Here is a 27,248-nt window from a genome sequence, read left to right on the forward strand (position 1 = left end):
CATAACTCTTCCCCGGGGGTCATTGCTGCACATGAGAATGTGTTCTCAGTCAATTTAGCTGGTTAAATACATCAACAACTTTGTAGTTCTCAAGCAATACTAACCTAAATGACAGTTTCAAAAGAAGGAAGCCTTTACAGAATACAAATATTCCAAATTATGCATCCTGTTTGCAATAAGGCACTAAAGTAAAACTGAAAGAAACTCACTTTATAAAGTGAATACAAAGAGTTATGTTTGGGGCAAATCCAACACATCACTGAGTCCCACTCTTCACATTTTCAAGTGTGGTGGCTGCATCATGTTATGGGTATACTTGTTATCTGCAAAGACTAGGGCGTTCTTTAGGATAAAAATAAATGGAATAGAGCAAAGCACAGGCAGAATTCTAGAGGAATACCTGGTTTAGTCTGCTTTCCAACAGACACTGGGAGACAAATTCACCTTTCATCAGGACAATAACTTAAAACAAAAGGCCAAAAATACACTGGAGTTGCTTACCAAGACAACATTGAATGTTCTTGAAAATCGGGTCAAAAATCTATGGCAAGACTTGAACATGGCAGCCTAGCAATGATCAACAACCAACTTGTCAGAGCTTGAAGAATCTTTAAAATAATAATGGGCAAATATTGTACAATCCAACAAGCTCCCCTGCCTCAGCTGGTCTGCCAGGTTCCTGCGCATCAGCAGGGGTGACTGGTCCACTTCTGATCCCCAGGATTGACCCTTAGGTTGGCGTCCTACAGCTGGAGCCGAACGCACCGGGGAGGGGGTCGCCATGCTCCCGCGTTTCAGCCGGACTGATAGGTTTCCCGCACCTCTCAGCAGAGGTGACCGGTCTGCTTCTGATCTCCGGAATCGTCATTTTGGTCGGTGTCCTGCGGCTGGATCCGCGTGTCGGGGAAGGGGTACTGTCAAGTGTGCTCCCTCTCCGGCATCTAGGTCACCAGGCTGCTCATTAAGACGCAGACCTGTCACATTCACCTGCATGTTGTCAGACTCACCTGGACTCCATCACTTCCCTGATTAGCCGGACTGAAAGGTTTCCCGCGTCTCAGCAGAGGTGACCGGTACGCTCCTGATCCCTGGGATCGTCATTTTGGTAGGCGTCTTGCGGCTGGAAAACACTCTAAAGTTTCCAAAACTGTAAAAATATTGTCTGTGAGTATAACAGAACTGATATTGCAGGCGAAAGCCTGAGAAAAATCCAATCCGGAAGTGACTCATGTTTTGAAAGCTCTGCGTTCCGATGCGTCCCTATTGAGCAGTGAATGGGCTATCAACCAGATTCCTTTTTCTATGTATTCCCCAAGGTGTCTACAGCATTTTGACATAGTTTCACGCCTTTGTGTTGAAGAATGAGCGTAAGCGACTACATTGCGTAAGTGGTCACCTGATGGCTCTCAGAGTGATTCTGGCGTAAAATACAGAGGTAGCCATTTTTCCTCTCGGTCCTACTGAAAAGCCAATTGTAACCGGTGGATATATTATCGAATAGATATTTGAAAAACACCTTGAGGATTGATTATAAACAACGTTTGCCATGTTTCTGTCGATATTATGGAGCTAATTTGGAATATTTTTCGGCGTTGTCGTGATCGCAATTTCCGGTCGATTTCTCAGCCAAACGTGAAGAGCAAATGGAGCTATTTCGCCTACAAAAATAATATTTTTGGAAAAAAGGAACATTTGCTATCTAACTGGGAGTCTCGTGAGTGAAAACATCCCGAAGCTCATCAAAGGTAAACGATTTAATTTGATTGCTTTTCTGATTTTCGTGACCAGGTTGCCTGCTGCTAGCTAGGCATAATGCTATGCTAGGCTATCGATAAACTTACACAAATGCTTGTCTTGCTTTGGCTGTAAAGCATATTTTCAAAATCTGAGATGACAGGGTGATTATCAAAAGGCTAAACTGTGTTTCAATATATTTCACTTGTGATTTCATGAATAGGAATATTTTCTAGCAATATTTATGTCCGTTGCGTTATGCTAATTAGTGTCAGATGATGACAACGCTCCCGGACCCGGGATGGTTAGTTACAACAGGTTTAATTGACCAAAAAATTAAAACAATTTAGAAAAACGGTCCAGAAAGAACTTTTTTAAGGGGGTGAGTTTAAGTTTAGAAAAAAAGTTCACATTTTCGAATTTTGACTTCCTATGAAATCATATTGCAAATGGACAAAACATATGTCTTATGCAAAAGTTTTAAAAACAATTTAAAAAGTGATTATAATAAAATATGACTAAAGTATGTTGATACAGTTCTTATACATGTGTAATTGACACAAAATTCGAAAGAATTTCGAAAAACGGTCCAGAAAGCACTTTTTAAGGGTGTGATTAAGTTTTTTTTTTTACATTTTTGCTATTTTTGACTTTTGACTTCCTATGAAATCATATTGCAAATGGACAAAACAAATATATGCCTTATGCACAAGTTAAAAAAAATATATATAATAATAATGATAATAAAATTGGACAAAAGTATATTCATACAGTTCTTACACGTGTATTACACGTGTAATTGACAAAATAGGTCCACAGACGATGCAATCTCAACCACACTGCACACCGCCCTAACCCATCTGGACAAGAGGAATACCTATGTGAGAATGCTGTTCATTGACTACAGCTCGGCATTCAACACCATAGTACCCTCCAAGCTCGTCATCAAGCTCGAGACCCTGGGTCTCGACCCCGCCCTGTGCAACTGGGTACTGGACTTCCTGACGGGCCGCCCCCAGGTGGTGAGGGTAGGCAACAACATCTCCTCCCCGCTGATCCTCAACACTGGGGCCCCACAAGGGTGCGTTCTGAGCCCTCTCCTGTACTCCCTGTTCACCCACGACTGCGTGGCCACGCACGCCTCCAACTCAATCATCAAGTTTGCGGACGACACAACAGTGGTAGGCTTGATTACCAACAACGACGAGACGGCCTACAGGGAGGAGGTGAGGGCCCTCGGAGTGTGGTGTCAGGAAAATAACCTCACACTCAACGTCAACAAAACTAAGGAGATGATTGTGGACTTCAGGAAACAGCAGAGGGAACACCCCCCTATCCACATCGATGGAACAGTAGTGGAGAGGGTTTTAAGTTCCTCGGCATACACATCACAGACAAACTGAATTGGTCCACTCACACAGACAGCATTGTGAAGAAGGCGCAGCAGCGCCTCTTCAACCTCAGGAGGCTGAAGAAATTTGGCTTGTCACCAAAAGCACTCACAAACTTCTACAGATGCACAATCGAGAGCATCCTGGCGGGCTGTATCGCCGCCTGGTACGGCAACTGCTCCGCCCTCAACCGTAAGGCTCTCCAGAGGGTGGTGAGGTCTGCACAACGCATCACCGGGGGCAAACTACCTGCCCTCCAGGACACCTACACCACCCGATGTCACAGGAAGGCCATAAAGATCATCAAGGACATCAACCACCCGAGCCACTGCCTGTTCACCCCGCTATCATCCAGAAGGCGAGGTCAGTACAGGTGCATCAAAGCTGGGACCGAGAGACTGAAAAACAGCTTCTATCTCAAGGCCATCAGACTGTTAAACAGCCACCACTAACATTGAGTGGCTGCTGCCAACACACTGACACTGACTCAACTCCAGCCACTTTAATAATGGGAATTGATGGGAAATGATGTAAATGTATCACTAGCCACTTTAAACAATGCTACCTTATATAATGTTACTTACCCTACATTATTCATCTCATATGCATACGTATATACTGTACTCTATATCATCGACTGTATCCTTATGTAATACATGTATCACTAGCCACTTTAAACTATGCCACCTTGTTTACATACTCATCTCATTTGTACATACTGTACTCGATACCATCTACTGTATCTTGCCTATGCTGCTCTGTACCATCACTCATTCATATATCCTTATGTATCTTTATCCCCTTACACTGTGTACAAGACAGTAGTTTTGGAATTGTTAGTTAGATTACTTGTTGGTTATTACTGCATTGTCGGAACTAGAAGCACAAGCATTTCGCTACACTCGCATTAACATCTGCTAACCATGTGTATGTGACAAATAAAATTTGATTTGATTTGATTTGATTTGAAAATCTAAAGAATTTCGAAAAACGGCCCAGAAAGCACTTTTTTAAGGGGGTGATAAGTTTTAGAAAAAATGTTCAGTTTTTCAAAATTTTACTTTTGGATGTTGACTTGTGTTACATTTGCAATATGAAAAACCACGGTGGAGCGCACTCCAAATCCTGTTGGATTTTTAACCAGTTAGAGCTCTAGGGGCGCTATTTCATTTTTGGATAAAAAACGTTCCCGTTTTAAGCGCGATATTTTGTCACGAAAAGATGCTCGACTATGCATATTCTTGACAGTTTTGGAAAGAAAACACTCTGAAGTTTCAGAATCTGCAAAGATTTTGTCTGTAAGTGCCCCAGAACTCATTCTACAGGCGAAACCAAGATGATGCATCACCCAGGAATTAGCAGAATTTCTGAAGCTCTGTTTTCCATTCTCTCCTTATATGGCTGTGATTGCGCAACGAATGAGCCTACACTTTCTGTCGTTCGCCCAAGGTCTTAGCAGCATTGTGACGTATTTGTAGGCATATCATTGGAAGATTGACCATAAGAGACTACATTTTCCAAGTGTCCGCCTGGTGTCCTGCGTCGAATTCGGTGCGCAATTGCCAGCTGCTTCCACTTTACCATTTGATTCAGGGGAGAAAGCATGTGTCCAAGAACGATGTATCAATGAAGAGATATGTGAAAAACACCTTGATGATTGATTCTAAACAACGTTTGCCATGTTTTCAGTCGATATTATGGAGTTAATTTGGAAAAAAGTTTGCGTTTTGAGGACTGAATTTATGGATTTTTTTTGGTAGCCAAATGTGATGTATAAAACGGAGCTATTTCTAATACACAAGGAATCTTTTTGGAAAAACTGAGCATCTGCTATCTAACTGAGAGTATCCTCATTGAAAACATCAGAAGTTCTTCAAAGGTAAATGATTTTATTTGAAGGCTTTTATGTTTTTGTTAATGTTGCGTGCTGGATGCTAACGCTAATGCTAACGCGAAATGCTAACGCGAAATGCTAACTCTAGCTAGCTACTTTTACACAAATTATTGTTTTCCTATGGTTGAGAAGCATATTTTGAAAATCTGAGATGACAGTGTTGTTTACAAAAGGCTAAGCTTGAGAGATGGCATATTTATTTCATTTCATTTGCGATTTTCATAAATAGTTAACGTTGTGTTATGCTAATGAGCTTGCTGATAGATTTACACAATCCTGGATACAGGGGTTTTTTCATAGCTAAACGTGACGCAGAAAACGGAGCGATTTGTCCTAAACAAATAATCTTTCAGGAAAAACTGAACATTTGCTATCTGAGAGTCTCCTCATTGAAAACATCTGAAGTTCTTCAAAGGTAAATGATTTTTTTGAATGCTTTTCTGTTTTTTTGTGTAAATGTTGCCAGCTGAATGCTAATGCTAAATGCTACGTTAGCCATCAATACTGTTACACAAATGCTTGTTTTGCAATGGTTGAGAAGCATATTTTGAAAATCTGAGATGACAGTGTTGTTAACAAAAGGCTAAGCTTGAGAGCTAGCATATTTATTTCATTTCATTTGCGATTTTCATGAATAGTTAACGTTGCGTTATGGTAATGAGCTTGAGTCTGTATTCACGAACCCGGATCCGGGATGGGGAGATCAGAAAGGTTAAAGTGTTACACTTGGCATTTGCCATATGGCATTTGCAATCAACTTTGAATGAAACGACACCGAATTGAGTGGTATTGGACACCGTGTATATGGTTTGTCCAGTGCCAATGACTTCCCATTCATTTTTGTACATTTCAGGGGGGTGTTCCCTTACTGTCTGAATGACGTGTCCAAAGTAAACTGCCTGTAGCTCAGGCCCTGAAGCCAGAATATGCATATAAGTGGTACCATTGGAAAGAAAACACTTTCACATTAGTAGGAATGTTAAAATAATGTAGGAGAATATAACACAATCGATATGGTAGGAGAAAATCCAAAGAAAAACTAACCGGAATGTTTTATTTTTGAGAGACCATCATCTTAGAAATGCAAGAGAAAGGTCATATTGAAAATTAGCTCCCTGGATGCAATTCCTATGGCTTCCACAGGGTGTCAGCAGTCTATGTTCAGACTTGTAACTTCAAAAATGAATAAGAAATATCAGTATTCCTGTTTGCGCTTGCCATGAAGACATTACGCACCTGCTAAAATCGGTTTCCTATTGAACATACTTCCTTCCGAAATAAATATTATAGTTTGATTACATTTTAGGGTATCTGAGGAGTAAATAGAAACGTATTTTGAATTGATGAAACAAAGTTTAGGGGTAGATTTTCGGATTCCTGTCTCTACAAGTTGAACGAGTTGATTACACAAATCGATGGCGCCAACTAAACTGACTTTTTGGGATATAAAGAAGGATTTTATCTAACGAAATGACACTACATGTTATAGCTGGGACCCTTTGGATGACAAATCAGAGGAATTTTTTCAAAAAGTAAGTGAATATTTAATCGTTATATGTGAATGTATGAAACCTGTGCCAGTGGAAAAATATTTTGATGTGGAGTGCCATCCTCAACCAATCGCATGGCATGTTTTTGCTGTAATAGCTACTGTAAATCGCAAAGTGCAGTTAGATTAACAATAATTTAAGTTTTCAGCCAATATAAGACACTTATATGTACCTAAATGTTTAGAATCCATAATATTTATGATTATTTACTTGAATTGCACGCCCTTCAGTTTCACCGGAAGTTGTCCCGCTAGCGGGACACCGATCCTTATAAGCCACTCTGGGGTAGGGGGCAGGATTTTGACATCCGGATTAAAAGCGTGTCCAAACTAAACTGCCTGTTACTCAGGTCCAGAAGCTAGGGTATGCATGTAATTGTTAGATTTGGAAAGAAAACACTAACGTTTCTAAAACTAAAATGATGTGAGTAGAACAGAAATGATATGGCAGGCGAAACACTGAGGACAAACCATCTAAAAAAATAATAATTTCAGCCTACCACTGTTTCCAATGACTGTCGTGTTTATTATGAGGCGAAGTCCATCCAGATTGTAGTTCCTAGGGCTTCCACTAGACGTCAACAGTCTTTAGAAAGAGTTTCAGGCTTGTTTTTGGAAAAATGTGCTAGAATTTGTAGTTTTTCTAAGTGGCTCCAATTTTGGCTTAGTGTTTTCATGCGCGTGGATGAGAGCGCGTTCTTCGTTGTTTATAAAGACTAAAGACAAGGTAAAGACTAACGATTCTTCGTCTTAAATTTTATTGTTTATTTACGTATTAGGGTACCTGAGGTTTGATTATAAACATTGTTTGACTTGTTTGGATTAGTTTATTGGTAACGTTTGGGATTCATTTTGTATGCATTTTGAAGGAAGAAAACCGGTGGATTATTGACTGAAGCGCACAAGCTAAACTGAGTTTTTGGGGATACAAAGAAGGACATGATCGAACAAAAGGACCATTTGTGATGTAGCTGGGACCTTTTGGAGTGCCAACAGAAGAAGATCTTCAAATGTAAGGCATTTATTATATCTCTATTTCTGACTTTCACCTACCTGGTTGAAATGTATTTTTCATGCTTTTGTATGTGGGGCGATGTCCTCAGATAATCGGTGTGCTTTCGCCGTAAAGCCTTTTTGAAATCTGACACAGCGGCTGGATTAACAAGAAGTTAAGTTTTATTTTGTTTAAGACACTTGTATTTTCATGAATGTTAAATATTTATATTTCTATTATTTAAATTTTGCGCTCTGCAATTTCACCAGATGTTGGCCAGGTGGGACGGTCTGGCCATAAGAAGTTAATTAACACTTATTTTTCTTAACTGCATTGTTGGTTAAGGGCTTGTAAGGAAGCACTTCACTGTAAGGTCTACATCTGTTGTATTCAGCGCATGTGACAAGTTGTGCTGTGACAAGTTAGGGGTGGTATACAGAAGATAGCCCTATTTGGTAAAATACAAAGTCCATATCATTGTGTCGTTGTTTTAGTATTGTCAGGGCGTGAGTTGGGTGGGTTGTCTATGTTCGTTTTTCTATATTTTGGGATTTCTGTGTTCGGCCTAGTATGGTTCTCAATCAGAGGCAGCTGTCAATCGTTGTCCCTGATTAAGAATCATACTTCGGTAGCCTGGTTTCACTTTTGAGTTGTGGGTGTTTGTCTTCCGTGTTAGTGTTCGTACCACACGGGACTGTTTCGTTCATTTCACGCTTATTGTTTTGTATTTCGTAGTGTTCAGTTTATGTATTAAAATAAACATTATGGACACTTACAACGCTGCAAATTGGTCCTCTGATCCTTCTCGCTACTCCTCCTCAGAAGAGGAGGAAGAGGTTGGTTACAATTATGGCAAGAACAGCTCAAATAAGCAAAGAGAAACGACAGTCCATCATTACATTAGGACATGAAGGTTATTCAATCCAGAAAATTTCAAGAACTTTGAAAGTTTCTTCAAGTGCAATCGCAAAAACCATCAAGCGCTATGATGAAACTGGTTCTTATGAGGACCATCACAGGAAAGGAAGACCCAGAGTTACCTCTGCTGCAGAGGATAAGTTCATTAGAGTTAACTGCACCTCAGATTGCAGCCCAAATAAATGCTTCACAGAGTTCAAGTAACAGACACATCTCAACATCAACTGTTATGGTGGAAAAATTACTTGGCCACGTGGCCAAAGACAAAGAGCTTCTGAGAGTGACCACAGTTTTTGGTCCAACCTGTTCTACCTGTTTCTTTCAGAAAAAGCTGTGTGGAGAAAAGAGAAGAGGCTAGTTTGAGCACCAGCGACAGCAGAAAGGAGTAACAAAACTGGCGATTTCACTTGTTTGTACACTATGTTCCCATCATGATGGTAAACTGCCTCCTGGTAAACTGCCAAGTAGACTAAGATTATAAAAGCTGAGACCCAACTCTTGTTTGTTGGGCTCTTAACTTTGCATATTTTGATTGATTTTCAGCTCCAGATTTGCAAATCGTATATAATAAAAAGTTGCTGTTTTGAAGAATCTGCAGTCTCTCTTCCTTTCTGATTAGAATTTCCACTACAATTCCTGGCGACAAGGATGGGATGGCTAGCTCCACTTGCTGATCGTTCCAGGGGACACCAAGGTTAACTCTGCATAGTGGCCACATTAGGCGTGGCTCAGGGAGCCCACACTCCACTTAAAGGAGCAGAAGTGACCCTTCTCGCACCTGGCAGGGAGCGTCAGTGGACGGATGCACCATCCCGAACAGGCAAAATAAATGAAGGGTGATTTTCTTTCAATCATCATAGAAAATCCTGTTCTGGGAAATGTTCTGCACATTAGGTCTTTGTTGAAGCAAAGACAACCCTGTTTTATAACAGAGGTATTCCCGGGTACTAAATTAATATGAATTGATATGCCATGGTTTGCAATCGTCAGATGTAAAAGCATGAGCTACATGATTCCAGGACAGGGTCCTGAGATAGAAGTAAGAAAATATTATTTTAGAAGGTCGCAGTTTGACCCATGGAGCCGTTGGAGAATTGGATACACTTGGAAAATAATTGGTAATTGGTTACGTGCATAAAACACACAACATTTTGTACAGGAGGAAATACTGTATGGGTACAGAATTCTAAATTAAAAATATTTTGATAGCAAAGAAACACTCCCTTTTGAGTTAACCCAAGATCAATTTATTTTTGAGTTAACCCATAATTAATTTTAAGAAAGGAAGACTTTCCTAACTAAATACTGTTTTGTGTGTTTGTTTTTGTTTATCTCTGAGTGTGTGTGTGTAAATGGATTTTCTCAATGGGAGCCAAGAGCACCAGGGGGGAACCGTCTGCCCAACCCACTGACCGGACAGGTGAAGGTAATGGTGGATAAGTGGCACAGGGACATTCTGGAACAGGTTCTGCTCTGGCACAAGGTAGCAGATTTTCCCTTAAAAGGCACATTAAGTGAAGTTTTATTAGCAGAATGTAGAAATAAGTTACAGGACTTTGAAGAACCAGGAAAGGCAAGGGAAGTATAATAGACTGGGATGATTTTAGGAAGTGGGAAAGAGAATCAGAGAGAAGGGCAGAAAATAAAATGAAAGGAATAATGGTGAATGACAAGAAAAGAAGGAGAAACAATAGTCACGCCCTGACTAGGGGGGTTTCTAGGTATTATATTTCTATGTTGGTGTGTATGTATGGTTCTCATTTGGAGGCAGCTGATAATCGTTACCTCTAATTGGGGATCATACTTAGTGTGTCCATTTTTTGTTGTTTTGGAAGTTACACTATCATTAATATGTGGAACTCTACTCTGACAACAATGACTGTTCACCTCCTATTATATCCCTGTATTCAATACACCAGCAGCCCGCTCATCCACCTCCCCCGCCGCAGCTCTACCCCCCCAACAAGACCGGATATGACTGCAGGATCAACAGACTCCTCTGGCCGGAGCAGTAAGAACCCATTCTACACACTGCCTATAATGACTACAGTTTCACTGGAGGACTACAGGCATCGATTGGAGAACTGTTTTCACAAATAAAATAGCATCAGACCAGCAACCGATAACTACAAGAGCGTCTTGAAGGCTGTCTTGATGAATGGACTTTTGCCTCATGTTAAGATGACCTGCATTGGCTGGGAAACTACTACCCTACAAACAGTTATTGAACACTGTAAACACGCTGAGAGGCAGCAACTGTCTCGAGAAGAAAAGACGAAACCAGAGAATGAAAAGGGATGGTGTGAAACTACAAGCTGCCCAGCTAGCATTCTCAAGGACCGGGCCAGCAGTGGCAGGCTCAGGGAGGACCTCAAAACGATGAACAGAAAGGAAAAGGAAGAAGTAGAGGGAGACAGTGAGGACGGTCGGGCTGGACAACAGCAACCACAGCATATGAACTTTGCCTGCTCTAATTGTGGAAATAATTGATATTTTGCTGTTGGATTGGGCGGGGTCGGGAGAGGGGGTAACTGGAGAACAGGACCTACACCAAAAACGACCGTCTACAACCCACACACAGACTGACGCGAGGTTGAGACAGTTGACTCTCTTGGACAGTGTTTAAAGATTTTTCAAGCTCCCGTGAGGAGGCAATGGTTTGTCTCTTCGTCAATGGTGAGTCAATCAATTCTCTAGTAGATACTGGCACTGCAATGTCTGTCATAAATTCTAAAACTATGTCCAATCCTCCCGTGTCAAATGAACTAGTCAGCACTGTGGGGGCCTTGGGAGTAATTGTGAAAGAGTTACTCACAATGCCCCTGCCAGTTAAAATTGATATGTGCAGGACACATCAATGTATTGCCTCTGCATGTTGCCCTGCAAATTTGGCAGGAAGAGATCTTCTCTGTAAATTGGGAATTCATATTATTTTATCCAAATGTGTGATTGTTAATATGCATGGGACATACAGGACATTGACCCAATTGAAGAGATTTTCTCAATGGCTGTTGGGGAAAAAGGGCAGTTTTATGCCACAGACAGACCTACATTGCACCACCCATTTCTCACCATTGAAGAGAGATTTACACCTTGAGAGATTTATGAAAAAAATTGTCTGAAAGAAAGCTTACAATGCAGTGATACTCACAACCTTCAGATGATAGTGGGCCTCAGTTTTGTTTTGTGTTCTTAGTATTAAGATGTCTAAAGAACAGGCTGTATTTTATATTTTTAGGATGCTTGTGTTTGGTTTACATGATATTACACCAAATGGTAGGAAATTGGGTCGAGAGTGTGTGGCTGGAAATCTCTGTACCACAGCCAGCTACAAAACAACATATGTTGACACACAGGAATGACAGGCTATTGTAGAGCCTGGCTGCCTGACTATGCTGAAGTTGTACAGCCACCCTCTGACCACAAGATGGCGATGAATCACAAGATACAGTGGACTCCAGAAGAACCATTTGTGGCTTATGCTGTAACTGCGGCTGTCACTACCCTAGAGATTGTTAAATTACCACCACATCTGTCAGCCCAAGCTGCAGAATTGTTTGCTCTCACTAGAGCATGCATTTTGACATTGAAATTGAATTTAAGTGTACAAAATGTTATGTAAAAAAGGCCTGGTATTAGTTAACTGATTGATCTAAGAGTTGACTGCTGTTAAGAAATGTAGATACCATTAAATAACTAATTAATGGGGGACCACTCCCTATTTGTTTAATGTGTGGACACATATTGATTGTCGTACCCGGGCTGGCAAAACACTGGATCAATGCTGCTCTAACTTCCGCGATGCATACAACGCCCTCCCCCGCCTTCCTTTCAGCAAATCTGACGAAGACTCAATTTCTCTTCTCCTGTCCTATAGGCAGAAACTCAAACAGGATATACCCGTGACAAGGACTATTCAACGCTGGTCTGACCAATCGGAATCCACGCTTCGAGATTGTTTTGATCACGCGGACTGGGTAGCCTCAGATAATTATATAGATTTATACGCTAATTCGGTGAGTGCGTTTATACAGAAGTGCATAGGCGATGTTGAGACAAAACCTACCCTAACCAGAAACCTTGGATAGATGGCAGCATTCGTGCAAAACTGAAAAGCGCGAACCACCGCATTTAACCATGGAAAGGTGACTGGGAAAATGGCCGAATACAAACAGTGTAGTTATTCCCTCCGCAATGCAATCAAACAAGCGAAATGTCAGTATCTGGACAAAGTGGAGTCGCAATTCAACGGCTCAGACACAGAGACTTGTGGCAGGGCCTACAGACAATCACGGACTACAAAAAGAAAACCAGCCACGTCACAGACACCGTCTTGCTTCCAGACAAAATAAACACCTTCTTTGCCCGCTTTGAGGATAATACAGGTAGGTGAGGGCCCTCGGAGTGGGGTGCCAGAAAAACAACCTCTCACTCAACGTCAACAAAACAAAAGAGATGCTCGTGGATTTCAGGAAACAGCAGAGGGAGTACCCCCCTATCCACATTGACGGGACAGTAGTGGAGAAGGTGGAAAGTTAAGTTCTGTGTACATATCACGGACAAACTGAAATGGTCCACCCACACAGATAGTGTGGTGAAGAAGGCGCAACAGTGCCTCTTCAACCTCAGGAGGCTGAAGTAATTTGGCACAATTGAGAGCATCCTGTCGGGCTGTATCACCGCCTGGTATGACAACTGCACCCCCCACAACTGCAGGGCTCTCCAGAGGGTTGTGTGGTCTACACAACGCATCACCGGGGGCAAACTACCTGCCCTCCAGGACACCTACAGCACTCAATGTCACAGGAAGGCCAACAACCACCCGAGCCACTGCCTGTTCACCCCGCTATCATACAGAAGGCGAGGTCAGTACAGGTGCATCGAAGTTGGGACCGAGACTGAAAAATAGCTTATGTCTCATGGCCATCAGACTGTTAAACAGCCATCACTAACAGAGAGGCTGCTGCCTCATTGGCCAAAAACAAATGGATTACTAGTCACTTTAATAATGATGTTTACATATCTTACATTACACATCCCAAATGTATTTTTTTATTTAACCTTTTATATAACTAGGCAAGTCAGTTAAGAACAAATTCTTATTTACAATGATGGCCTAGGAAGAGTGGGTTAACTACCTTTGTTCAGGGTCAGAACGACAGATTTTTAGATTTGTGTGTATTAGGCAGTTGTTGTGAAATTGTTAGATTACTTGTTAGATATTGCTGCGCTGTCGGACCTAGAAGCACAAGCATTTCGCTACACTCGCAATAACATATGCTAACCATGTGTATGTGACCAATACAATTTGATTTGACGCAAACAATAACAGAATGATTGACTGAATGATTGCATAATGATGATCTGTTTAAGTATACAACTGGAATGGTAAGTTACTATGCTCTGTGCTGCACTTAACAATGCTTTGAAGTCTATTTTCCCCAGAGTTGAAGCAGCTTTGCCTGAACCAAAGGGAGGACAGCTCCACAAATCTTCAACCAGGAGAACCACCGACTTGGCACCAACAGCGCTGGACTGGTCCATTCCAGGTGCTCCTGACGACCCAGGCAGGTTGCAGAGAGGTCTACATGGGTTCACTTCAGCCATTGCAGCAGTTGTATGGGCCCTGGGAGAAGTGGCCACAATGCAACTAAGGTATACATCACCAGCATAGTCCCACGGCGGGACTTAAATAACAGCCGCTCTATCTCTGAAGACCATCCAGTTTGATTTCTATTTGCCAATATATTTTTAACTGTGCTGTATCACAAAAGTTCTGAACCTATATACATTTTACAGATACAGTATATTTTACATTAGCTATCGTGTTGTTTTTAGTCCCACCCTTCAGTTCCACTCAATTCCTCCCATCTATCTCAACACAATCCATTTTGATTGCTATTTTTCCATATTTTTCACCTGTGCTGTGATGTTTCACAAAATTTCTGAACCTTTCTATTCTTATAGTTTCTACAGATTGTACATAAAACATATTTGCTAAAAGTATTATTATACTGTATTATTGATTGATTGACTATGACTTTTCAAATCACCCAGCAGTGCTATTTGCAGAGTTAGCTAAAGGTAAATGTTGCAATTCTTCAGCCATTCCTGGACTTGTGACCAAAACCAAGCTAAATACAGTGTTTCCTTTTTAAAAAAGTTGCATCATACTGCAGCACACCTTGCAGGCTGCTACAGCATTCTAAGGCACGTTATTGAATTGTCAGCCATTTTTTCTGTTAATGCAAGTTAGTGCTAGTTTGACCACCAGAGGGCATCTTTGAGAATAATTTGATAGTCTTCCATATTGGCATTACCAGAGAATTTAAAAATGTTTTTGTAATAACATAGTATATGGGATTAATTTTAAGAAATTTGGCTTAATTCATTTGATAAATATTATGGTGTTTCTATTCCGAGAAAAAGCAAGGCACACCACCAAGCAAGTGGCATCTTGAAGACCAAGGAGCTCTCCAAACAGGTCATGGACAAAGCTGTGGAGAAGTACAGATCAGGGTTGGGTTATAAACTTTGAACATCCATTAAACACCATTAAATCCATTATTTAAAAAAGGGAAAGAATATGGCACCCAACAAACCTGCCAAGAGAGGGCCACCCACCAAAACTCACGAACCAGGCAAGGAGGGCATTAATCAGAGAGGCAACAAAGATAACCCTGAAGGAGCTGCAAAGCTCCACAGCGGAGATTGGAGTATCTTGCCATAGGACCACTTTATGCCGTACACTCCACATAGCTACTCTTTACGGAAGAGTGGCCAGAAAAAAGCCATTGCTTAAAGAAAATAAGCAAACAAGTTTGGTGTTCGCCAAAAGGCATGTGGGAGACTCCCCAAACATATGAAAGAAGGTACTCTGGTTAGATGATACAAATTTAGCTCATCACCCCGAGAACACCATCCACACAGTGAAGCATGGTGGTGGAAGCATCATGCTGTGGAGATGTTTTTCATCGGCAGGGACTGGAAAACTGGTCAAAATTGAAGGAATGATGGATGGCGCTAAACACAGGGAAATTCTTGAGGGAAACCTGTTTCAGTCTTCAAGAGATTTGAGACTGGGATGGAGGTTCCCCTTCGAGCAGGACAATGACCCTAAGCATACTGCTAAAGCAACACTCGAGTGGTTTAAGGGGAAACATTTAAATGGCTTGGAATGGCCTAGTCAAAGCCCAGACCTCAATCCAATTGAGAATCTGTGGTATGACTTAAAGATTGCTTTACACCAGCGGAACCCATCCAACTTGAAGGAGTTGTAGCAGTTTTGCCTTGAAGAATGGGAAAAAATCCCAGTGGCTAGATGTGCCAAGCTTATAGAGACATACCCCAAGAGACTTGCAGCTGTAATTGCTGAAAAAGGTGGCTCTACAAAGTATTGACTTTGGGGGGGTGAATAGTTATGAACTCTCAAGTTTCCGTTTTTTTGTCTTATTACTTGTTTGTTTCACAATAATAAATATTTTGCTTCTTCAAAGTGGTAGGCATGTTGTGTATATCAAATTAAACAAACCCCCCCCAAAATCTATTTTAATTCCAGGCAACAATATAGGAAAAATGCCAAGGGGGTGAATATTTTCGCAAGCCACTGTAAGTCAGAGAGGTGTTTCTGGGACCACATTGTTTATTTCAAGGTAGGATTATAGCAATATTTTGTTACCTTTATGCCTATTTACATGTATATTTCTATTATTGTACCTAATGTTGGCTGTTAGGCCAAATGTATTTTTTTCTTCTCCAAATGCAGACAATGACCCAGAACACACTGCCACCCGGGGTTGCATTGCAAATGAGGGCATAAACTGGGTCAAGACGCCAGCAGAGTAAGTAGACATTTATGTAGTAAAATAAAGGTTAAATAAAATACATAAATAAAAGACCTACAACACCGTCGGTAGGCCTACAGTATATCTAAATCAAATCTTTAATCTCTGCTTGTGGGTCTCCTGATTTAAACCCGATCTAACTTGTTTGGCATCAACTGAAAACATTAATCCGTAGCTCTGACAAAGCAAAGATGAACTGGTCAAGGCCATCAAGATGTTTTGGCTAGAGAAATTGATGAAACAACAATGCAACAAATACATTGATCATCTCAGCAAGGTTTTACCTGTGGTCGTGGAGCTGGGTGGAAGTGCGACTAAAATGGAGTTTAAATAAACATCCGCATTTTAATGTATTCTCGTTATTTTATTAGTAAAAGCATAAAGATGTTGGTGAATAAATACTGTACTGTTGTTTTTAGTTAGAAATGTAACACTTTAGAGTACTTAAGCATCGAATACATTGGAAGTTGGGGGATTTTCACTCCAGTAGCTGGGCTATAAAAAGTCTATTGTCCTGCTAATAGGAAAAATTTGCATGATGGGCTACACCTGCTACAGTACACTTGTGAAAAACAAGTGTTTGAAAAACTTTTTCAAAATGCCTCCAGTTGTCCATCACTACCCTAAATAAAAACACAGCATCTTGTTTACATTCTTTATTGTACCCACAATGTCACAAATACTTTGTATCTACCTTTCCAATTACTTTTAGAGTTTGGGATTTACAAATGTGAGCTTTTCATTATTAGTTGCATTGTTCAAGGTCGAATGAAGAGACTTTTTTCTTTAAATGATTGTCTTATATAGGATGCTACATTTTTGACCAGTTGCAATTGTAAGTAGGCCTAATAAAAAAATCCTACTTCTATTAGGCTGTTAAGCCTCATAGCCGACCTCAGCCAGTTAAGCTATATATGGGCCTAGGCTCTGAAGAAAGACTCCAATTAAGCCCTCGTGTTGTTTGTAAAGTCAAATTAAAATGAAGATTATTGTTGAAATGAATTGCTCCTCTGGTGTAGGTTTTCTCCATCTGTTGGTGTGCAACACTTGCATAACAAGTTAGCTATATTTTCAACACCAGCCACTGTTCACCTCCTATTGATTGTGCTGCGTTTCCCGCTAGTTGTTTTTTACATTTTTCCTATATTTAACTAGGCAAGAACAAATTCTTATTTACAATCACGGCCTACCCCAGTCAAACCCGGATGACGCTGGGCCAATTGTGCGTTGCCATATGGCACACCCAATCACGGTCGGATGTGATACAGTTCTGTATTCGAACCAGGGATTGTAGACCGCTCCGCCACTCGGGAGCCATGACCAATATATATATATAAATATATATTTTTTTCAGAACATTAACCCTGTGTAGGTAGATGTGGAAAGGTAGAAAAAATATTTGTTTGCGAGTTGTGGAGGAGGGGTTTCACATCTAGCTCGGCTATTAGACAATTATTTAGTAAAGGTTGAATAGTATTTTGTTCAGCTAATAGCCCATCCTGCTACGCTTGTGAAAAACTAATAATACTTTTTCCCCTTTCCACATGTTAAAGATTCCAAATTATGTTTTTTTTTAGCCACAATCGGCCCCAACCCCAATTAATACATTTGGGTACAGTCTATTGCGTGCTGGACATCAGGCTAGAATGTTGATGGGTCGAAACCTGCTCCCTGCTTGCTTCATTACATTATTATGCCGGTCACAGGGCAAATAGCCTGGATTGTTACTCCCATCTCGTTCCTCGCCCTCTTCCACGCGTCAAATAGTAATATGCTTTAAACCGCTCTGGTGACAAACACATTTTGCTGCCCTGTTTTCAATCGTCCACCTGGCTGGGAGAACCTCCTCAGATTTATGCAGATGAAGGGAGTTAGATATGCATAGGAAGTGTAGTGTACTGTTTTTTTTCTGTATATATAAATTACAAATCAGGCTTTACTTAAATCATGTTTCTAGTCTATTGCATAGTTACAATATGTAATCATTGATGTCCCAGGAGCAGGAGTGGTAAACACTGTTGAAGTGTATAATTGTGATGCATACATACATACAGTACATACATACATGCAGACATTCAAAGAATGGAGTTTGATACATCTGGTATTGGATAGGACTGAAAAAAACTTGCTAAATAGCGATTTTCTTTAATGAACTTTAATGGCAAAAAAATATGCACAATTGTTTGTCTCTACATTAACTAACAGATTCCTCTCAATGGTACATTTTTTGTTTGACTCGTTATGATATAACTACTTACATTTGCTTCCACTGTAACGTTTTTGCCAGACATCTTTGCTGATGAAAGTCACCAGCAACGGGTAGCTCGCGTCAAATTTGTCATTGGAACCACTCGATATGATTGGTCATATAAAAACCTTGGGAACCAAATGCAAAATGAGTGCTCTAGCTCCCCCCTGTGGTGGTCTGGAGCAATGAAGTACCTCTTAAGTCCCGCGGCGAAAGCTCGCAACTTTTAAAACAGAAACAACTGTATAGACAGTACCAAAACAAATGATCGGATGATTCTGTCTCTTCGCAGCAAAACTCTGCAGAGCTGGAATGGTTGAATCATGGACCTAAATACCAAATTGTGTTATTTGGATTTATGGTTCATGAGAAGACCTTTTTTCAAAATGTCCAAGGTAGAGGAAAATCTGTTCTGACGGACCATATGGGTCCTTGAGGCAAATGTGTTCAGCATTAGGAATGACCCCTACATACACAGTTTCAAGTCTCTAGGTCAAACAGAGTGGCAGATGAGGGTATAAGTGAGACTGCTTATGCAGTGCCACCTATAGGCTAGTCGGTGTCATTCATTTTGACCAAGTTACACATGGCCTCTCGTTTCTGTGTGCCATTAGAAAAAAAGTTACCAATCATTGACCATATTATGTGAACCCCTAAAAACATTTACATATTACCCCGTGTCCTTTTCTGCAGGTGGAGTTTTGATTTAATATATTATGTTGTTTCTCATATGTTGCTAATATTTTCGGGAGGATTGTACATCTCAAATAATGTCTTACAAGTTTACTTACTTTACTTTAAGTGCCTAGAAGTTCACTTAGTTGACTTTTTATAGTACTCTGACACATCTTTAGTGTAGTTAGTACAACTTAAGATGTTCCAAACTAACACTATATAAGTACACATTAAATACATGTATGTATTACAGCACTTGACATTAACTTTTTTAGCCACTTGTTCATCAGACAAGTATAATTTATTTTTTACTTGTCCAAAAGCTCAAGTCATTTGTCCAAAGGAAAAATAGATATAATCTGTAAGACCATGGGACGAAACGGTGAATGAAAATTGTGTTGTATCATGCAAGGAACCACTTCACAAAATAAAATGCATTATTATCACTGGTATTGACAATGGAAGGCTGCTGGGTCTCTGTACTCAATTATTATAAATGCTGCCACTGTAGCCTTGAGCAAGGCACTTAACCCCCCACGAAGTAAAATACTGTTGTTCTCCACACTGTATGTTTTATACAGTGGGGGGAAAAAGTATTTAGTCAGCCACCAATTGTGCAAGTTCTCCCACTTAAAAAGATGAGAGAGGCCTGTAATTTTCATCATAGGTACACTTCAACTATGACAGACAAAATGAGAAAAAAAAATCCAGAAAATCACATTGTAGGATTTGTAATGAATTTATTTGCAAATTATGGTGGAAAATAACTATTTGGTCACCTACAAACAAGCAAGATTTCTGGCTCTCACAGACCTGTAACTTCTTCTTTAAGAGGCTCCTCTGTCCTCCACTTGTTACCTGTATTAATGGCACCTGTTTGAACTTGTTATCAGTATAAAAGACACCTGTCCACAACCTCAAACAGTCACACTACAAACTCCACTATGGCCAAGACCTAAGAGCTGTTAAAGGACACCAGAAACAAAATTGTAGACCTGCACCAGGCTGGCAAGACTGAATCTGCAATAGGTAAGCAGCTTGGTTTGAAGAAATCAACCTTGGGAGCAATTATTAGGAAATGGAAGACATACAAGACCACTGACAATCTCCCTCGATCTGGGGCTCCAGACGCAAGATCTCACCCCGTGGGGTCAAAATGATCACAAGAACGGTGAGCAAAAATCCCAGAACCACACGGGGGGACCTATTGAATGACCTGCAGAGAGCTGGGACCAAAGTAACAAAGCCTACCATCAGTAACACACTACGCCGCCAGGGACTCAAATCCTGCAGTGCTAGACGTGTCCCCCTGCTTAAGCCAGTACATGTCCAGGCCCGTCTGATCATTTGGATGATCCAGAAGAAGATTGGGAGAATGTCATATGGTCAGATGAAACCAAAATATAACTTTTTGGTAAACTCAACTCGTCGTGTTTGGAGGACAAAGATTGCTGAGTTGCATCCAAAGAACACCATACCTACTGTGAAGCATGGGGGTGGAAACATCATGATTTGGGGCTGTTTTTCTGCAAAGGGACCAGGACGACTGATCCGTGTAAAGGAAAGAATGAATGGGGCCATGTATCGTGAGATTGAGTGAAAACCTCCTTCCATCAGCAAGGGCATTGAAGATGAAACGTGGCTGGGTCTTTCAGCATGACAATGATCCCAAACACACCGCCCGGGCAATGAAGGAGTGGCTTCGTAAGAAACATTTCAAGGTCCTGGAGTGGCCTAGCCAGTCTCCAGATGTCAACCCCATAGAAAATCTTTGGAGGGAGTTGAAAGTCCGTGTTGCCCAGCAGCTGCCCCAAAACATCCCTGCTCTAGAGGAGATCTGCATGGAGGAATGGACCAAAATACCAGCAACAGTGTGTGAAAACCTTGTGAAGACTTACAGAAAACGTTTGACCTCTGTCATTGCCAACAAAGGGTATATAACAAAGTATTGAGAAACTTGTGTTATTGACCAAATACTTATTTTCCACCATAATTTGCAAATAAATTCAATAAAAATCCTACAATGTGATTTTCTGGATTTTTTTCTCATTTTGTCTGTCATAGTTGAAGTGTACCTATGATGAAAATTGCAGGCCTCTCTCATCTTTTTAAGTGGATGAACTTACACAATTGGTGGCTGACTAAATACTTTTTTGCCCCACTGTATAAAACAAGTATGAACAAGTATTTGAAACTGCCGATTTTCCTACTTACAAAGCATGTAGAGGTCTGTAATATTTATCATAGGTACACTTTTTTTTACCTTTATTTAACCAGGCAAGTCAGTTAAGAACAAATTGTACCTTGTCAGCTCAGGGGTTTGAACTTGCAACCTTGCGGTTACTAGTCCAACGCTCTAACCACTAGGCTACCCTGCCGCCCCACTTCAACTGTGAGAGACGGAATCTAAAACAAAAGTGATTTTTAACCTCTAGCACTTAGCCATTCCAGATCCGGGATTGTGAATACAGCCTCAAGCTCATTACCATAACGCAACATTAACTATTCATGAAAATCGCAAATGAAATAAATATGCTAGCTCTCAAGCTTAGCCTTTTGTTGACAACACTGTCATCTCAGATTTTCAAAATATGTTTTTCAACCATAGGAAAACAATCATTTGTGTAACAGTAGCTAGCTAGCGTAGCATTTAGCGTTAGGGTTAGCATTCAGCAGGCAACATTTTCACAAAAAACAGAAAAGCATTCAAATAAAATCATTTACCTTTGAAGAACTTCAGATGTTTTCAATGAGGAGACTCTGTTAGATAGCAAATGTTCAGTTTTTCCGGAAAGATTATTTGTTTAGGAGAAATCGCTCCGTTTGGTGCGTCACGTTTGGCTACCAAAAAAAACAGAAAATCCAGTCATCAAAACGCCAAACTTTTTTCCAAATTAACTCCATAATATCGACTGAAACATGGCAAACGTTGTTTAGAACCAATCCTCAAGGTGTTTTTCACATATCTCTTCGATGATATATCGTGGAAGTGTGCTTTCTGTTCTGAATCCCAGGAGAAAATGCCCGCAGCTGAAGATTACGCACCAATTTAGACAAAGGACACCGGGCGGACCCCTGGAAAATGTAGTCTCTTATGGCCAATCTTCCAATGATATGCCTACAAATACGTCACAATGCTGCAGACATCTTGAAGAAACGACAGAAAGGGCAGGCTCGTTCCTGGTGCATTCACAGCCATATAAGGAGACAATGGAAAACAGAGCCTCAGAAATTCTGCTCATTTCCTGTTTGAAGTTTCATCTTGGTTTCGCCTGTAGCATGAGTTCTGTGGCACTTACAGATAATATCTTTGCAGTTTTGGAAACGTCAGACTGTTTTCTTTCCAAAGCTGACAATTATATGCATAGTCAAGCATCTTTTCGTGACAAAATATTGCGCTTAAAACGGGCACGTTTTTTTATCCAATAATGAAATAGCGCTTTTGGTCCAACATTGCAAAAACACACCCGAGTCAACTTAGTCAACTGTTGAGCAGCTGATTTTTTTACAATGTGTTAGAGCAGGGCTGAAACAAAAACATGCACACCCAGTAGCTGTCCAGGACTATCCTGGAGGGTGATTGGCAACCCTGCAACATTACAATTACAACCAAATATTATTTATGTCTTTATTCAATAATTCCCTCATTCAATGAACCAGGGATCAAACGGTAAAGTGGGCAACTTCAAAGCAAGGTAGCTAACTAAGACATGTTAATCTATTTGTAAGGGTAGATCTCAGGGGAGATCTTGACAGCATAGGAGTTACTGTACTTGTCAATTAGGTTATCGTAAGAATACTTTTTACTGAATGGAAGAGAATCCCAGCTTTTATTTCTCAACACCAAATTTAGAGTGCTTGAGAGAGTATGCTGAGAGTATGCTGCATTGGTTTTATCAACTGTGCACCCGTATCAACTTTGTGACGGCCATTTAAGGCTGTTCATGAGTGCCGGTGGAAAGTTGTTTATGGCATTGGCCATGACAATGACATTGATACATGCTAATCGCTAAATAGTTAAATAGCGAGATAACCAGTGAAATACTGGCACGCATGCATGTGATGCACACACCATGACATTTCCAGAATTGTCATTGCTGACCAAATATTTGCTATAACTGGGCAAATAACTCACTAACTAGCAATGAATATCAACAAAAGTGCAAATGCTCACTTTTATCTCTAAAACGCAGCTCGAGACTGCATGATTGAAAGACCGCTCATGCCTGTCAATGCAGACCTACAATAATTATACTGCAATGCGCTCTGTAAAAATTGGGAGGACAGTGCTCAACACATCGCAGACAGGGGACACTAATACAATTCTATTCGGAGTAGGCTAATTGTTTGATATTGTGATTTTTTTTTTAACTTTTCCATTTGGACAACTTAAATCTATAATCTGCTTGTCCGACATACTTGCCCCAGGCAAGCGGACAAGCGTTAACGTCAATCCCAGCATTAGTACATTAGAAATATAAAAATAAGTATACATATTTTTTTTTATTTAACTAGGCAAGTCAGTTAAGAACAAATTCTTATTTTCAATGATGGCCTAGGAACAGTGGGTTAACTGCCTGTTCAGGGGCAGAACGACATATTTGTACCTTGTCAGCTCGGGGTTTGAACTTGCAACCTTCTGGTTACTAGACCAACGCTCTAACCACTAGGCTACCCTATAGTCACGTGTGGCTCAGTTGGTAGAGCATGGCGCTTGTCACGTCAGGATTGTGGGTTTGATTCCCACGGGGGACCAGTATGAAAATGTAGGCAATCTGTAAATTGCTCTGGATAAGAGCGTCTGATTAGATTATTTTGCAACTAAAAGAGTGCTCCAAAGATAATTAAAGTGCACTTTTAGTATAAATGGGATATGCTAGTGACATTATTAACACACTTCTGATGCAAAATAAATCCAAAATAGCCTAATCTTCATGACTAATGTTCAAATGTAGACGTCAAACAGTATCAAGGTTCTGGTCTAATGTTTCTAAAAATGTTAGGCATAATCGTGTTCATGGAGCCCTCAACTAGCCTTACACCTCACAGATTAGGGTGGTTTTACTATTGGTGTAACCAAAAATGTTGGTTCCATACTACTTGACAATAGCTTTCAGTGTCAGTAAAAGTACATTTTAAGTGTGTATAGAGTACATTTCAAATTATGTCTTACAAGTTCACTTACAGTAGTATACTTTAAGTGGGGTGATTTTAGTACCTAGAAGTACACTTAGGTGACTTTTAACAGTACGATAACACAACTTCTATACAACTTTAATGTGTTTAGTACAACAACACTTACCAATCTCCTTGCCCAGTCCAGAGTAGCGTAGTGACCCAGCCGATGATACCACCGCACAGCTCTTGTAGGGTCCAAGGTCAGAGGTTATGGGTTGTAGGGGCAGCTGGTACGCCCAGGGCAGAGAGGAGAAGGGCTCGAGGTCAGGGGTCAGGGTCGCAACGTCTACCTTGTACTTCAGCTGGCACAGCAACTCAGAGCCGCTCACTTTAGGACGAGTGGCCACGCCCCCAGGACCAGAGAACTCCACACCATACTTATTCATCGCCTGAGAGAGAGAGATATATATTATGGTGAGAGGGAACGGTAATGTCGATGGAGAAGAAGATGGGTGGAGATGGAGAAGAAGATGGGGGAGATGGAGAAGAAGAGAGGCAGTTGGAAAGAGGGACAAAAGAGAAAAGATAACTGGACAAAAAATATGAAATAAATCCAGTTTTCTGTTTCCATCTTTCTCTGTAAGTTGTGGAAACGTATGTTTTTGGTTTCACATTGGTTGTGGGAACAAAGCCCTATGTTTCCTGACGTTCCGAGAACAGAAGTGAAAAGGTTGCCTGTTCTAGGAACGTTTATTCATAGTTTAGAGGGTTAGTTTTATTCTGCATCCTTGAAAGTTTTCCTGGGAGGATTTATTAACGCTCTGAAAATGAAAATTCTAGGTTATTTGGAGATTTTTGAATAACTTCACTGAATGTTTCAAGACTTTTAATAACACTGCTTGTTTATTTCTGTTAACTTTACACAGGCATTCATCATGCAAAAACATGTATTTTTTATTGTAACACGGCATTCAAACCTATACTATTCTGTTCCCTATCCATGGAGTTAGTCCACTGCGCCACCAGGACGGAGCTAGCATGCCCTCTTTCATTCACAGATACAACGTTTTTCATTTTAGTCTATTCAAACAGAGCCCATTTCAAAAGGAAACAAGCACTCATTAAGATCAGGTGTGGCCAATTAGTGGGTGCGGCCAACACACCTGAACACACTTAACAAGTTAAAGGATATATATATATTTTTGATGATGATAAGAACGGAATCTAAATGTTTTTAAATAACATTCTTAGAACATTTTTTGAACGTTACAAAAGTTTTCTTATGGTTTTTATGTAACGTTTTCTTAACGTTCTCGGCGCAGTTTGATTACCTGACTTTCAAACTGCAATCGACAGTTGAAACAATAACAAATTGTACTTGATAGAGTCCAAGATGGTGTAGCAGTGCAGATGTGTTTTGTTCGTTCTCTCGTGTACTTTTGTATTTTCGCCCTTTTTTGTATATATTTCAATCTCTTATACATTCCAGTAACCTGCCTCACTCGATGTGATACGGAACCGCTATTATTTTTAATTATTTAGACCTTATAACCAGAAGCTAATTAGCTACAAGCTATTTAGTCATTGTTAGCCACTGCTAGCGGTCTTTACCTTCTGCACAGATACCAGCCCTTTTTTTAGCCTGGATAATACTCACCAGCCTACCAGTATCGGACTGTTTCTCCACTACAACGCCGGATTCCTGCCGTAAACACTGGACCATTACTCGTGATCTTCACAGCTAGCTAGCTGCCACCGAGTGACCCAGTACCAAAGCTATCCCTGAGCCAGGCCAGGCCCACCTCCCTAGTTATCATTGTTTAAGTTTACAATGGAGCCTCTAGTTCCACTCATCATACCTCTTATACCTCCTTTGTCCCACCTCCCACACATGCGGTGACCTCACCCATTATACCCAGCATGTCCAGAGATGCAACCTCTCTTATCATCCCTCAGTGCCTGAGCTTACATCCGCTGTACGGCACCCCACCATACCCCTGTCTGCACATAATGCCTGAATCTATTTTACCATGCCCAGAAATCTGCTCCTTTTATTCTTTGTCCCCAATGCTCTAGAAGACCAGTTTTGATAGCCTTTAGCCGTACCATTATCCTACTCCTCCTCTGTTCCTCGGGTGATGTGGCGGTAAACCCAGGCCCTGCGTGTCCCCAGGCACCCTCATTTGTTGACTTCTGTGATCAAAAAAGCCTTGGTTTCATGCCCTTGACCAGCACAAAAACATCCTGTGGCGTATTGCCATAGCATCGAATAGTCCCCCCGATATACAACTGTTCAGGGAAGTCAGGAACCAATACACTCAGTCAGTCAGGAAAGCAAAAGCTAGATTTTTCAAGCAGAAATTTGCATCCTGTAGCTCTAACTCCAAAAAGGTTTGGGACACTAGACACTTAAGTCCATGGAGAACAAGAGCACTAGGTAACACGGTCACCACCGATAAATCCATGATAATTGACAACAAGCATTTCTCTACGACTGGCCATGCCTTCCTCCTGGCTACTCCAACCCTAGCCAAAAGCTCCACCCCCCCACCCCCCACAGCTACTCCCCTGAGCCTCCTTCTCCTTCACCAAAATCTTGATAGGAGATGTTCTGAAAGAGCTGCAAAACCTGGACCCATACAAATCAGCTGGGCTAGACAATCTGGACCCTCTCTTTCTAAAACTATCCGCCGCCAATGTTGCAACCCCTATTACCAGCCTGTTCAACCTTTTTCATATCGTCCGAGATCCCTAAAGTTTGGAAAGCTGCCGCGGTTATCCCCCTTTTCAAAGATCCAAACTGCTATAGACCTATATCTATCCTGCCCTGCCTCTCTAAATCTTCGAAAGCCAAGTTAATAAATAGATCACTGACCCTTTCGA

At 40.9% G+C, this 27,248-nt stretch overlaps 1 protein-coding gene across 2 annotated transcripts in view; it reads right to left on the reverse strand.

Moving 5' to 3' along the window:
* The window catches only part of st6gal1 (ST6 beta-galactosamide alpha-2,6-sialyltranferase 1), a 182,730-nt gene that overhangs the window by 113,299 nt on the left and 42,183 nt on the right, over positions 1-27,248 (reverse strand). For both annotated transcript variants that reach the window (XM_021563263.2, XM_021563264.2), the window contains exon 5: positions 24,550-24,814. In XM_021563263.2, coding sequence (XP_021418938.1) covers positions 24,550-24,814 — 265 coding nt within the window. The remainder of the gene's footprint in view (positions 1-24,549; positions 24,815-27,248) is intronic.

The sequence above is a fragment of the Oncorhynchus mykiss genome, chromosome 15 (genome assembly GCF_013265735.2).
Source record: "Oncorhynchus mykiss isolate Arlee chromosome 15, USDA_OmykA_1.1, whole genome shotgun sequence".
NCBI lineage: Eukaryota > Metazoa > Chordata > Actinopteri > Salmoniformes > Salmonidae > Oncorhynchus > Oncorhynchus mykiss.